Source organism: Oratosquilla oratoria, chromosome 1 (genome assembly GCF_046742065.1).
Source record: "Oratosquilla oratoria isolate Oo_2021 chromosome 1, ASM4674206v1, whole genome shotgun sequence".
NCBI lineage: Eukaryota > Metazoa > Arthropoda > Malacostraca > Stomatopoda > Squillidae > Oratosquilla > Oratosquilla oratoria.
Window position 1 is genome coordinate 54,093,116 of NC_134777.1, and position 12,500 is coordinate 54,105,615.

Genomic DNA, 12,500 nt, shown 5'->3' on the forward strand with positions numbered 1-12,500 from the left:
GGAATCAATTGATATTTAATGGCAATAATACAGCTCTGGATTTTTTCTCACTGTTCTATTACGCGTCATTTTTTGTTTTTTGAACCACAATCGCAAAGCTCCTCTTTTATTATTATTATAAACAATACGCGCTGGTTTGGTTTTGTGTCGATTGTTTTAAAAATGGTTCGGGATACAGCGGGGCCGGAAATGAGGGTTTTTGCTATTCGAAACGGTCTGCACAGGAACCGAACACTCGCAAGACGAGGGAACAAAATCGAGATTTTCTGTCGTTTTCAGGGTACTACAAGCGAAGGGAGCCCAAGCCCCTGGGACACTTCGCGGACGCCTGAAGGACTCGAAAGATCATCCCTGGAGGACCTCCCTTCCCCCTCATTACCAACAAACACTAATGAGCCGATATTCATTGCGTCCCGAGTCTTCCGACCCGTCGTAAAGATTCATAACCGACTCGAATTAATTTCCTGCAAGCGGAAGTCGTAGGCGTTGCTCGTATTGACCCATTCGGACACAGCGGACTCAGTAGCAGGGCGGCAGCTGAAGAGGGGAAGGGGCAGAGAGTATGTGTTTGTTGGTTTAATGGATTTTATTACTAATTTTAGTAGCTCAAGGCTCAGGCATGCTGATGTTGATCGACCCCGCTTTGTTCTGCGCGTGTTTGATGCTTTCAGGTGTAGTGTAACCTGTAGTTCTATGACAGACAAGAATATATTTAGATACGTGTGTGTGTGTGTGTGTGTCTGTGTCTGTGTGTGTGTGTGTGTAGGTATGGGTGTGTGTCTATGTATGGATGTTTGTGTGTGTGTGTGTGTGGTGTGTGTGTGTCTGTGTGTGTGTTTATGTGTGTGTATGTGTGTGTGTGTGTGTGTGTGTGTGTGTCTGTGTGTCTATGTCCACGGGAGGTGCTGTGTGTACGTTCTTCGTGCTCTCGAGGCTTCAAAGGCGATCTGCCGAAGATCATCGTCCCCTCGACCTTGAGACTTGGATGGATGTGCCATCCGGACACATCAAAACACTTCAGGAGACGCGCGTCAGGTTTCAGGCTACAGGGAATGGCTGAAGCCGACAAACGTCCTGTTGATCAGCGTCATCGCGCGAGTGTCAAAGAGTGCCGACAAGTGTCACTCGTGTTTGCGTTATGTATGAATATAAGGGATAGGCTCAAGAATGGGTCCGGCAAGAAGTTTCTAAAGCTTAAGATGTTATTTTGAACGGTTTGCGAACCAATTCACGGATGCGTAATACGAAGTCGCTTCTGATCGAAGTCTAGTTGGGTCAAGGCGACGTCAGTGTCCGCGGCGTCGGAGAATGAATCTTTAAGTTCTCGGAGTGCCAAGAAGGATGAGAAAGGTCGTCATACGAGTACAGTGACCCCAAAATAGGTCTTCAGGACACACCAGGGAGGACAAAAACAAGGTAGAAGAGAAGATAAGAAGGAAGGAAGTCCCGCCACTGGACTTAAGAAGACATTAAGGACACCGTCTTTTTTCAGATAAACATCATTTTCATAATAAATAACTGAATAAATAAATTAATAGATAAATCAGCGACACATAATTTGATCTTATCTTTGCATATCCTTTTCCAGTTCTCTTCACTATCTGCAGAGACTCTCTTGCAAGAGGTCTTCTTCTTTATCCACGAAACCATCGGTCTCCCCCATCAATCGTTGACAGTTTATTATTATTATTATTTTTTTTTCCCTCCAAGAACTATAAAAAATTACAAGTGACATAAAAGGGGCTAGAGATGAGGGACCAGTTGTTTGAGGCAAGGGACTAAAAGTTCTTTGGGTAAAGTTTTGCAGTGAAATGTCCCTTTTCCATTCCTTTCGTTTCAGAAAACGAGATGACCTTGTCTGCAGTTAGGTCACATGTCTAAGTAGAAGACCTTTCAGGTCCAGTGTAGACGACAGTTATTTATTGTTATTTATATTTTTCACAAGATGGCGGATTCTCGCATCGCCTGACGTTAGGTATTTCGTCTTGTACCTCTACAAGCGGACATCTAAAGACAGCTAAACACACAAACAAATAAAAACAAAATCTTCTAGGCTTTGTGTCTCAGTCATTTATGTTTAAATTTCCTAGAACGATTCTATGACATTGTATAGATAGTTCCAGCTGCTTCTAGCATCTAACAGCGGTCTAGCAGCGTTAGTGCTTCTGTTCTTTGTGACTAGGAATGAATTACAGCAACCCCGGAAAATACAGCGAATGTATTTGGTACACACATGTCTATGAAATGGCAGTTTCTGTATGCATGTGGATTTACAGGAATGCACATTGTGTGTTTGTGTGTGTGTGCGTGCGTGTTGGTGTGTGTGTGTGTGTGTGTGTGTGTGTGTGTAAGTTCATGTACAAACATTTACAAGTGTGGTTGTGTGTGTTTGTGTCCATGTACATTTCCATGTTTCAAATCATGCTCTGCCAAGAAGTAAAAAAGTCTGAATTTTTTGGGGTCACAGGGTAGGGGGAGATGCTTTTACTCGACCCCTACCAAATGTATAAACGGTAGAATATCTTGTGTTATAAATGACAGAAGCCGTACAGAGGAACAAGTGACTATCTCGTATATTTGTTGGAGATTCTCCAACAATTGAACATCTCAAAATCGACCATTTGCCTTCCTTGGGTGGAAAATTTTACACATACTTGGCCGATGCTGCAACGTATACGAAGATGCAGCTCATACATTGTGTATATATACATATATATATATATATATATATATATATATATATATATATATATATAAAAGAAAAATTATACAGGCAACGGAAACATAAAATTTCCACCCAAGTGCTTGACAGAACTCTTTAGCATCTCTAAAAACACTTACATGTTTATGCGTTTTGAAATATCCATATAAACGTTTCTGTAGTCTACAAAACACTCAGAGATGCTTATAGATGACATGCCTTCACTGCCGTTCAAATGAAATGAACTTGACATAATTCTTCTTCTCTCCTCCTCCTCCTCCTTCTCATGGGTACAATAATAATGATAGTAGCAGTTCTCTTAATAATGAAGCTTATCTCTGTATTTATAAACATGATAATAAAATAATGCTCGTATAGATAACAGTAGTAGTGGCATAGACAAAACTCATCATTCTTGGCAAGGAAATCGTATGGTGATCATAATGACAGCAATAATAATAATAATACATCACCAAAGATGATCATTTCCCAAAAAATTACTATGAGGTTATTAAAAAACGACGATACTGATAGCAATGGCCTTAACGCTGTAACACTAATGCTAGTTAACAGTGGCATTAGTTAACAAGAGCAATTACGTTAAACTACGAACGACCATAGTCAAATGTATGGCACGAACTTTAAAGCTATGTTGTTATTTCAACAACCATCAATAACGACAGCTTTCCCGTGTCCTGCTTCCTCACGGACCAATAGGTCACCCGTAAACATCCTCTTCTACAGTAGTTAATAGCTATCCTTAAACCAAGACTGTCAATTGTGCTCTCGCTGCTTCCAAAACCCGTCGTTTGAATCCCGTAGATTTGTGACGCCGTTAACTTGGCCTGTCCATGGCGGAGGTGGTAGGGAGGGCGAGTGGGTGGTCGTCGACCATGTCTGGGTCGAGTATCGCCGCACAGCTCGACAGAGACCTTCGGCAAGAACAAATAGCGAGGGAAGAGTGCCCTTATCAAGGCCATTTACCTCATAGGACGCTCTTTAGGGGGTGTATATGTATTGGGGTGGGTGGAGTTCTGTGTAAGATTTTTTTTTTTTTTTTTTTTCAAGGTGGGGTATTTGAAATTCGCCTAGAAGACGCTCCTGAAGAAGGGATACTCGAACTCGTCCGGAAGAGCTTCGGCGTCGAGGACGCAGAGGCGCCTGGAGAGTCCTCAGGATGTTGATGAGTTCTTGCTTCGAAGATTTCACGGTGACCATCGAGCGCCCGTCTGGTGTCACGACACCCACCAGACCCCAAGAGAAGAAAACATTTTTATTTTTTGAGGTTTCGCTTTCTTTCTTTCTGAGGTCATTCTTGAGTTAGGTCCTCGTCGACGTCGTCCTCGTCCTCGCCTTTTTCTTCTGCCTTAGCTTATTCTACATCATCATCTTATTCTTTTTTTTTTTTTTTTTTTTTAGAACTCGTATTTACCATTGCCGTTTTTCCTTTTTGGTATTGACAATGTACCTTCATCACCTTCATTATATCATTGAAGCATTGAGAAACACTCAGCAAACATATAATTACTCAAAAATCGTCATCAGTAGCATTAATTACTCCCAAAGTATTATTACCTGTACTCATAGTTACCATTACTATCATTATCATCATCATTGTCGTCATAGATTTACTTTATTTTTCTGAGTTTATCACAAATGACAAAATACTTTCCACTTTTATGGTGATTTGATTTTGTTTTGTTTTATTTGTCCATTTTCCGTCATCACCATACCTTCACTACCTTCCCAACCACAACTATCATCATCATCATCACCATCATTGTTGTCACCCCCCGATATCACCACATCATTGCACCACATAATGTCAATCGCATCTCATACACTAATTAATAAACTATGATAATTATATTCAGGTAATCAAATGTTATACTGAAAATACAAAATACAAAAAAATAAATCTAGATCAGCTGTTAAAGCTGATACAAAGACAGTGGCTACATTTCAAGATTATATACACGTTATCAACATATATGAATACAGACAAAGGCATTTCGAAGTGCGTGATTTGACAGAATAAATGACAATAAATGAACCGTAATGATAATAATCATAACAGTATATTATGTTAAGTGACAGGAGCTAAAAATTTACAGCACAAGAAGTATCGACATTAAATAACACTAATTTTTTTTGTTATTTTTGGTAAACGCCATCATGCATGTAATGAATATCTCAATATTTTTTTAACTCTTTAATTTTTTTTTATTATTTTTCGAAATGCCTCGTCTCCTACCATCTTTTTCAGTGCTTTTAACAACACGGTGTACTTCGAGACTTTAAGGACTCGGTATAGTAAAAAAAGTATGTAAAATTAGAGTTTTTCAATCCAAGCGATTTAGCTAAGCGTAGGGAGAGGTTGAAAGGAATGGACCCCTCAGTAATCGCCGTTTGCTACAGGAGGTACACGTTAACCTAAACACCAGGCCATCAGGAGCCCTTGTGAAGCTAGGTCATGCCCTCCGCCACGCAACCAGTTCACATTTTCGCCATCATCCGACCGGACTTCGCCAGCGACCTCGTCAGCGTTCCCTGTGAGCCTTCTTCCTGCAAAGCGATCGAGTCTTTGGGTTCTTCAGGAACCAAAAAAAAAATCTGAATACCCCTTTCCCCAGACCAGAGGTCTCGTCAGTGGACAGAAGGTTCCGGGGACAAAAATCCCTGTATTTCGTGTTTCCCTCTCCGAAAAAAAAATATAAATAAATTTCAGAATCATTGCCAACACTTTTATTCGGTTGTACCAGACTTTACTCAAGTTGCTGATTATAGAAGTGGCGGTGATGGCTCACATGGTTGGTTGGTGTTGGCGGTGTCCCTGCCCTCTCCGACAAGACGCTGAGTCTGATGTTGTCAGGAGGTGGTTTGTCATCGTCGCTGTTGTCAAAAAACGCCCCACTGACAACAGTATCTCCCTAATCTGTCAGGTCCCTGTCAGTTTCGTCATCAGAAAGCGGCGACGCGCTGGGACTGAATCATCAGTTCGCTATCGACTATGTCACTACAAAAAGGTTTGCAGGCTGAAGATACCACTAACCTGTCAGGTCCCTGTCAGTATAGTCACTTATTTGTGGTCCACTGACTAGACATTCCACTAAGCTGCCTGGTCCTTGTCAAGAATGACTAGTAAACTGTGCCAAAGGTGTCGGTTACTAGCCAAGTCCCCACTGACTGTAACCTAAACGCGTTTATCAGTGAACTGTGTTTTGTATCGGACAAAACAGGTCCGAAGTTTGTCACAGAAAGAGAGAGAGAAGAGAGGGCAGATCAAGTAGTTAACAACGTAGGTGGTCCTGGGACAAGCTACGTTGTATCCATATCGGATTAACCAGTCTGCTTCTCGTTCAATGTCAAACGAGGTCAAGGTGTGCCACGAGAGTGCCACGTCACGCACACAGGTCAGAGGAGGGCAGAGGAGCTGAAGAGCGGACCTAGCGCATCCAGGCCCCCTTCCATACATCTATACCCGAATGATCCAATGTTATAGAACTAGTCATGGTAGCATAGGTGGTAGCTTCCGCATTTGTACCTTGCTAACAATACTTGCCTTAACCTTGAGGTGTGGTCTGGGAATTACATGAGAAAGTAATTTTGACGATACTTTTTTTGTTTTTGTTTGCTTTTTACTTTTGTCTTCCCTTTTGGGTCGCCCAGCGCACAGGGACTTACACCAAAGTCAGTGGTCACCGGTGACTTAATTGTGCTTGTTTTGGATCGAACCGAATCAGCGAATTTACCCTAAACGTTCTGTCGTTCTATGTCTCATGTAATCGATATAAAAGAGTAACTTTAAATAACCCTTTGTACACGAACTATCACAAACTGTTGTATAGGCTCCCATATGATCCTAACCATGACTTGTGTTGGTAGACCTTTTCCATCCCGCATCTATGTATCTTTTTTAACTTTCAACGTCCCAATTTATTATCTATTTATTAATTTTTGTTTGTTTGTTTTTTTCTGTTAGGAAATGAATCTACAGTCGCTACTAATGGTTGTTTTGTTTGTTTTATACAAAATACAATGACAAACAATTTTAAACTATTCCATTCTTTGTCCAGCTCGGGAAAATCCCCACCAAGACATAGGATTCATCGCAGTTCCTAACAATTTCCTTTCTACTGAAATATCAGAAACAATTAATCCTTTTTTTTCTAGGATTTCCGTTAACGTTGATGCACGTAGCCATTTGAACGTGAGACGCGCAGCTACCGTAAACGACAGTTATGAAATCCGTTAGGAGAGGTTTAAAAAAAAACGGTTAACCATTCTGGACTGTTGTTGCCATTTGCGTTATTCAAACCTGGAGAGATTTACTATTTTATTTATTTTTGTGGGAAAGTCTGTAGTCAAGCTAGGAGAACTACTACTCCAAACTGCACTATGTATAGCTAAAATATAGCTAAAATATATCAATATACAAACTGAGTCCTGAAAAGCTATGCGGAACTAGTGTAGTGGACCATGGATTGTGGCTGCACTCTGTTTCGGCTATGTAGAGGGGCACTCTTAAATAGGAGAAATTTTTTCTCTTTTTTTTTTCTCATTCTGTGTGTGTCTCTTTTCGTCTTTGCCTGCTTTGGGCTGGACAAGGGGACTTGGGGAAAGTGGTGTTGGGCCTAATCGAATATACATCACTCCAATGTTATGCGCGTTGTGAACTAAACAGTAAGTTATTTTTTCGTTATTGTTGTTCTTGTAGACATGGGTTTTTGCATTGCTGCTGCGGGCGTGGGTTGTTTTGTTGTTTTTCTGTGGGCGTGAATTGAATGTTCAGAGTTGTTGTTATTGTAGATATTTTTTTCTTTTCTCCTTCTTTTCTCTAAGAAGCTCTAGGTTCTCGAGTTGGCATTTACACTCCCTCTACTGTACAGAGAGTCATGTCTTGTATATATTTTTCTTCACACATTTTTTCCTGATATGCCTTTTTTTATTTTCTTGAGACTTTTATTGAGTATCACGTGTGCAAAGATTGCATAATCCTTCTTGAATCTTATCAGTCTCGATCAAGAACTTAAGATATCGGAAGGTGCGCTGAGCCCTTTGTTGAGACGGTGCTCAGTCCTTTCTCAAGGTAGACCTTGGAATGAAGGTTCTAGGAGGCCGCGTCCAGGAGGAGGAGAAGGTGGAGGGGTTGGGGGGTGACAGACGGGATAAAGAATCTATGTAGCTGTAGATGTGGCACAATCGCAAAGTAATCTCTTGTTACTGACTCAAAGAAGAAGAATGAAGACTCATTTAGACTAATTTTGGTCAGCCTTTGATTAAGGCCTAATTAAAAGAAAGGGACAGAAACTAAGGAGGAAAGGTGATCAAAATGAAATGAGGAAGGTTTAGAGGGAGTAATGGAGTTGGGGATGGGGATTGGTTGGGGTTTTAAGGAGGTTTTGCGACAAGTTTGCACTTCGGAAAAAAAAAAAACCTTCTCTCTGTGTTCTCGACCTCTTGACTTTGGAAGGAAGTCAAGTTTATGGAGGGCTCATGCAGTTGAAGTGTGGCCTTCGGAAACAAGGACGTAACCATGCAAAGAACTTAAATGAAATAAAGAAAAATTCCAAACTACACATTTATTAATCCTCTCACAATAATAAAAACATAAGAAATTATAAAAATGAAATATTATATTACTATAGACTCGAAGACGCTGCTCAGGCTATGGGGAGGTAACCAGACACGCGTCGCTTTAGAAAAATAGTAACTTTGTGACTAGAAATACAATATTGACAAATTCGAAGCAGGAATGGGTTTTAATGTTCACCATGGGTTTACATAACGTAATAGATCACTAGGGCTTCATGTCTATATGCCAGGTAAGATAAAAGTCACCCAATAGAAGTCGCAGGCGAGTGGCGGGTAGCCAGACAATCTCTCATTGTGGACACAACCCTTCACACATCACAGATAAAAACCCAAAAAATTAGAAAAAAAAAAGGAAAACGGAGATTTATTCCTTGGTGGCTAAGGGTTGCCTGTACATCAACAACAACAACTCCTTCCTCATGCAGAGCACTTTCAGCATTGTCATGTCCACAACGGAGACTGATCACGGGAACCGCGCCCCCAATCACCCTGCACTCTATCGTATAACTTTATTTTTTTCATTCTTTCTTAGAAACATTAACCTTCAAAATCTAAAACAGAAAAACAACTACCCAAGAAAATGTACACACGTAAAGAATACGCCCTTATCACCAGTGCCTTTCCGCCCACTGTCCAGGTAAGGAATTGCAATTTTCCCCCCAAGTGTGGTTACCACTCAGCTGACGTAGTAACCGGGTGCTTGGGTAACCAAAAGACTCGTCGGTTATAAATTATATTTAGAAAAAAAAATGATAATGTTATTTATAATAACTGCCTGACCTTCAATAACCCCCAGCTTTTGTAAGTTCCATGCAAGTACCACTGTTACAAGTAATAGTTACGCACTCTCCTCTCATTTCCTTGGATCAACAAATGCTTGGCTGCGGCTCCGGCCCCCGGGTGACGTCATGGGGGGATGGACCCGACCGTGACTCCTGGGACGAGAGGTGGCGGCAGTACGATGACTCAAGCAAATGAGAGTAATGTGGCTTATCAATTTTTAGGGACATTCAGAATCTACAGGTCTTGATCACAGGCCCTCCGTCCTAAGAATACGAAATACTGAATTCAAAAACAACTACATATATTAGACATGTAGCACAATTAATGATGATCCACACCTATTTATGGTAAACGTTCCCTCGCATGCGAAAATAATTATATGATTTTTTTTTTTATCTATAGACTTTTTTCGATACAACAAACTGACCGTGCTTGTGAAGACAGTAAAGACATTCAACACACTAAGCAAGCAACTGAACAACCAGCATGTTATACGCCATGAGATTTTAACAAGTGCAGACTTAATTCTTAGCTTTAGGCGTGGCTTTCTTCTGTAGCATCGATCCCAAGACCTATAGATTCCTAAGGTGCCCATTACCATTCCTAGTAGACCGACACAATCGTAAAAAGACCCTTGCTTGTCTCATTAATTTTAGTCATTGACTTTACTTTTTCGTTCATGTTTTGTCTCATGTATATCGCGTGATTCCTGGAGAAGTACAATGTAATGTGTCGATACTTTACGTTCGCGTGTGCGATATCTCTCTGTATCGGTTTTCCTCTCTTTATCTAAGCTGAGCCTCTCGCCGGTTAGATCACGGTAAGAGGCTCGGAAGACAGCGCAGATGATGACGACGGGATCCAAATTTCTTTCTCCGTTTTGCGGTAATCAATCGAGTAATCAATCGAGTAATCAATCGGATGTTCGAATCATCGCTACCGTTGCTTTTACTTGTGTGTGTGTGTGGGTTACAAGCAAGAGTTTAAGTTTGTACTGAGCCACTAACCTCAATCTCCTATCACACAAAGTTATCACATGATTAAATTTTCGTATTTGAATAAAAAATGTACCATAGGTCAATTATAGTCGTACAAGTAAGAAAAATATATGGCGTATCTAGTAATAATCATAAGTAATTATAGTACACCACCATTGCGTGGGCTCTTCAGTTTTCAACTCTTGACCGCTGCCGCGCGCGCTGCACAAGAGCTGTTGTTGTTTGTTCACATTTTTTTGTTTTTTTTTTTTATTTTTTTGTCTTTTTTGTTTTATTTGTTTGGGGTGGGGCAAACCTGCTCTCGTGCTTGACAGCTGGGAGCGGGAAAGGGCTCGCTTCTGCGTCTGCGGCGCTTTCGACGTCTATCAACGGCTAGCCTATGTACAGTCACAACCATCCATATACAATAACACACTCAAACCTTAGCAAACGCTGCTGCAGTTAAGAGAAAGGGAATACATTTACGTTACGGACTACAAAACAAAAGCATCTATACCTGAGGCAGTACAAAATTATAAAAACGTTAATGTTATTATTAATAGTATTATTATTATTATTTGCAAAGTGCTCTCAGATCTGCAGACTAGACGGCAAGACGAGGAGTGGACTGGACGCGCCAGCAGCAGCCTGCACTGGAGGTTTCCCCCCTCCGTGGTCGTCCGCCCCGGAGGGGGTTTTTTTGGGGGGGGATTTTTCGAAGAGAGGGGGCCGTGAACCCCCTTCCAGTGCTTCGGCAGGGCCCTCCTCCGCCCTTTCCCCGGGCCAGAACTCGCCACAACACATCACATCTTCACGCGACTACGCAAGCTGGGACCCACTGAAGTTCAGGCGCCTGTTTTGATTTTTTCATTGGCGGTTGGAGCGGCAAAGGGATGGGAAGGGACGGCGGGCGCCCCTCCTCCGTGTGCCTACGTAAGGTCTCGTGGCCTCTTAGTTAGCCACGAGTAGGTGCTGGTACTGTGAGGGTGGGTACACGCCCATGACCCCTTCGCCTAGTCCGCCGGTGGTCGCCTTATCCGAGGTGTTGTTCCCCATGGAAGGTCCTCCCGCGGCGCCCCCGGGGCCGGAATTGGCTGTCCCGCCCATGAGGCTCCCGCTAAGGGGCTCGTACAGAGAGAACTTGGGCCCTGGCGCCTGTCCCGTCGGAGGAAGGAGGTCGGCGAAGAAGGAGGGGGAGGTGAATCCCTGATCGAAGACACCGCGACCCCAGGGGTTGTAGGCCCCGGCCCCTGGGAAGTAGACCCCTTGCTCCAGGGGCGGGTTGGGGCTCAGGGACCGGGGGCGGGATGGGGGGAACTGGTTGCCGAAGCCCACAGCTGCCGCTGCTGCGACCTGCTGTTGCTGTTGTTGCTGCTGTTGCTGCTGCTGCTGTTGTTGCTGCTGCTGTTGTTGCTGCTGTTGTTGCTGTTGGTGTTGCTGTTGGTGCTGTTGTTGCTGGATCATCTGGCGCTGTTTGATGTAATGGGAGAACTCGGTGGGGGACATGCGGTTAGCCCGCTTGGTGCTCGTCTTCAGCTTCGTCGAGCCGAATTTGGTCTGAGCGAAGGTGGCTGTCGTGAACGTCAAAGGCGCCGTGCTCTTCGGGAGGAACGCCGTGATCGGTGACGTCTCCCGCGGCTTGAAGGGCGGCGTCGGGGAGTTGGCCGAGTAGGGTGAGGCCGACTTCGGGCTGATGGAGACGTTGCTGAGGGAGGAGCTGAGGCTGTCAATGGGCTTGAAGCACTGGGCCTCAGGGTTGAAGGTCTTGGTGACCTCCTTGTCTAGAGACTCCTCCTGGGCGGCGGACTCTGAGGCCTCGGAGAAGAGGACCTTGATCTGGCCCTTCTCCCCGATCCTGTAGGACACCTCGCCGGGATCCACCCACACGGCCAGGTCCTCTGGGAGGTTGTCCTTGATTTCGCGGATCTCCATGCCTGCCTCCCGCGCTGCCTTCTCCAAGACCGGGTCGATGGGGTCCCCCGTCTTCAGACACCGGTAGGCCGACCCCTTCATGGGCTTGTCCGGGTACCAGTGCCCCTCGAACTTCTCCTTCAGCGCCTTCTCCAGTTCCTCACCGAAGATGTTGACCCGCCGGCGGGGGAGTTTGTTGTACATGTAGGAGATGACGAAGTTGAGGGCCACCTGGATCTCGAGGTGCATCGTGCCGAGGGCGGAGAGGGAGGCCAAGTCTGGGAGGTCGACGTGACTGAGCAGAGAGTGACGTGGCGGGCGGACGCGGCGCTCGTCTGAAACTGCTGTGATCTCCGAAGGTTTCATGCGATCATTCCTGAAACGGAAAGAGCAGTTCTTACTCCATGGGGACACGGGATTAAAAACAAATGCCTAAATGAATAAACAAATAAAGAGATGAATGAGTAAGTAACAAATGAATAAGTGAATAGAAATTATAATAATCAATAAATCATGAATAAGGGATTTAAAAT

At 43.5% G+C, this 12,500-nt stretch overlaps 1 protein-coding gene and 1 long non-coding RNA gene across 4 annotated transcripts in view; one reads left to right on the forward strand and one right to left on the reverse strand.

Moving 5' to 3' along the window:
• LOC143024658 (uncharacterized) overlaps positions 1-4,172 on the forward strand; it is a 6,558-nt gene extending 2,386 nt beyond the window's left edge. Inside the window, exon 2 of the long non-coding RNA XR_012966294.1 lies at positions 1-4,172. This exon is cut by the window's left edge and continues 1,330 nt beyond it. This is a non-coding gene — a long non-coding RNA (uncharacterized LOC143024658).
• A 4,096-nt stretch (positions 4,173-8,268) lies between these two features.
• The window catches only part of LOC143024533 (uncharacterized), a 46,062-nt gene continuing 41,830 nt past the window's right edge, over positions 8,269-12,500 (reverse strand). For all 3 annotated transcript variants that reach the window (XM_076183435.1, XM_076183528.1, XM_076183366.1), the window contains exon 2: positions 8,269-12,343. In XM_076183435.1, the coding sequence (XP_076039550.1) occupies positions 11,008-12,333 (1,326 nt within the window). In that variant the 5' untranslated portion in view covers positions 12,334-12,343 and the 3' untranslated portion in view covers positions 8,269-11,007. The remainder of the gene's footprint in view (positions 12,344-12,500) is intronic.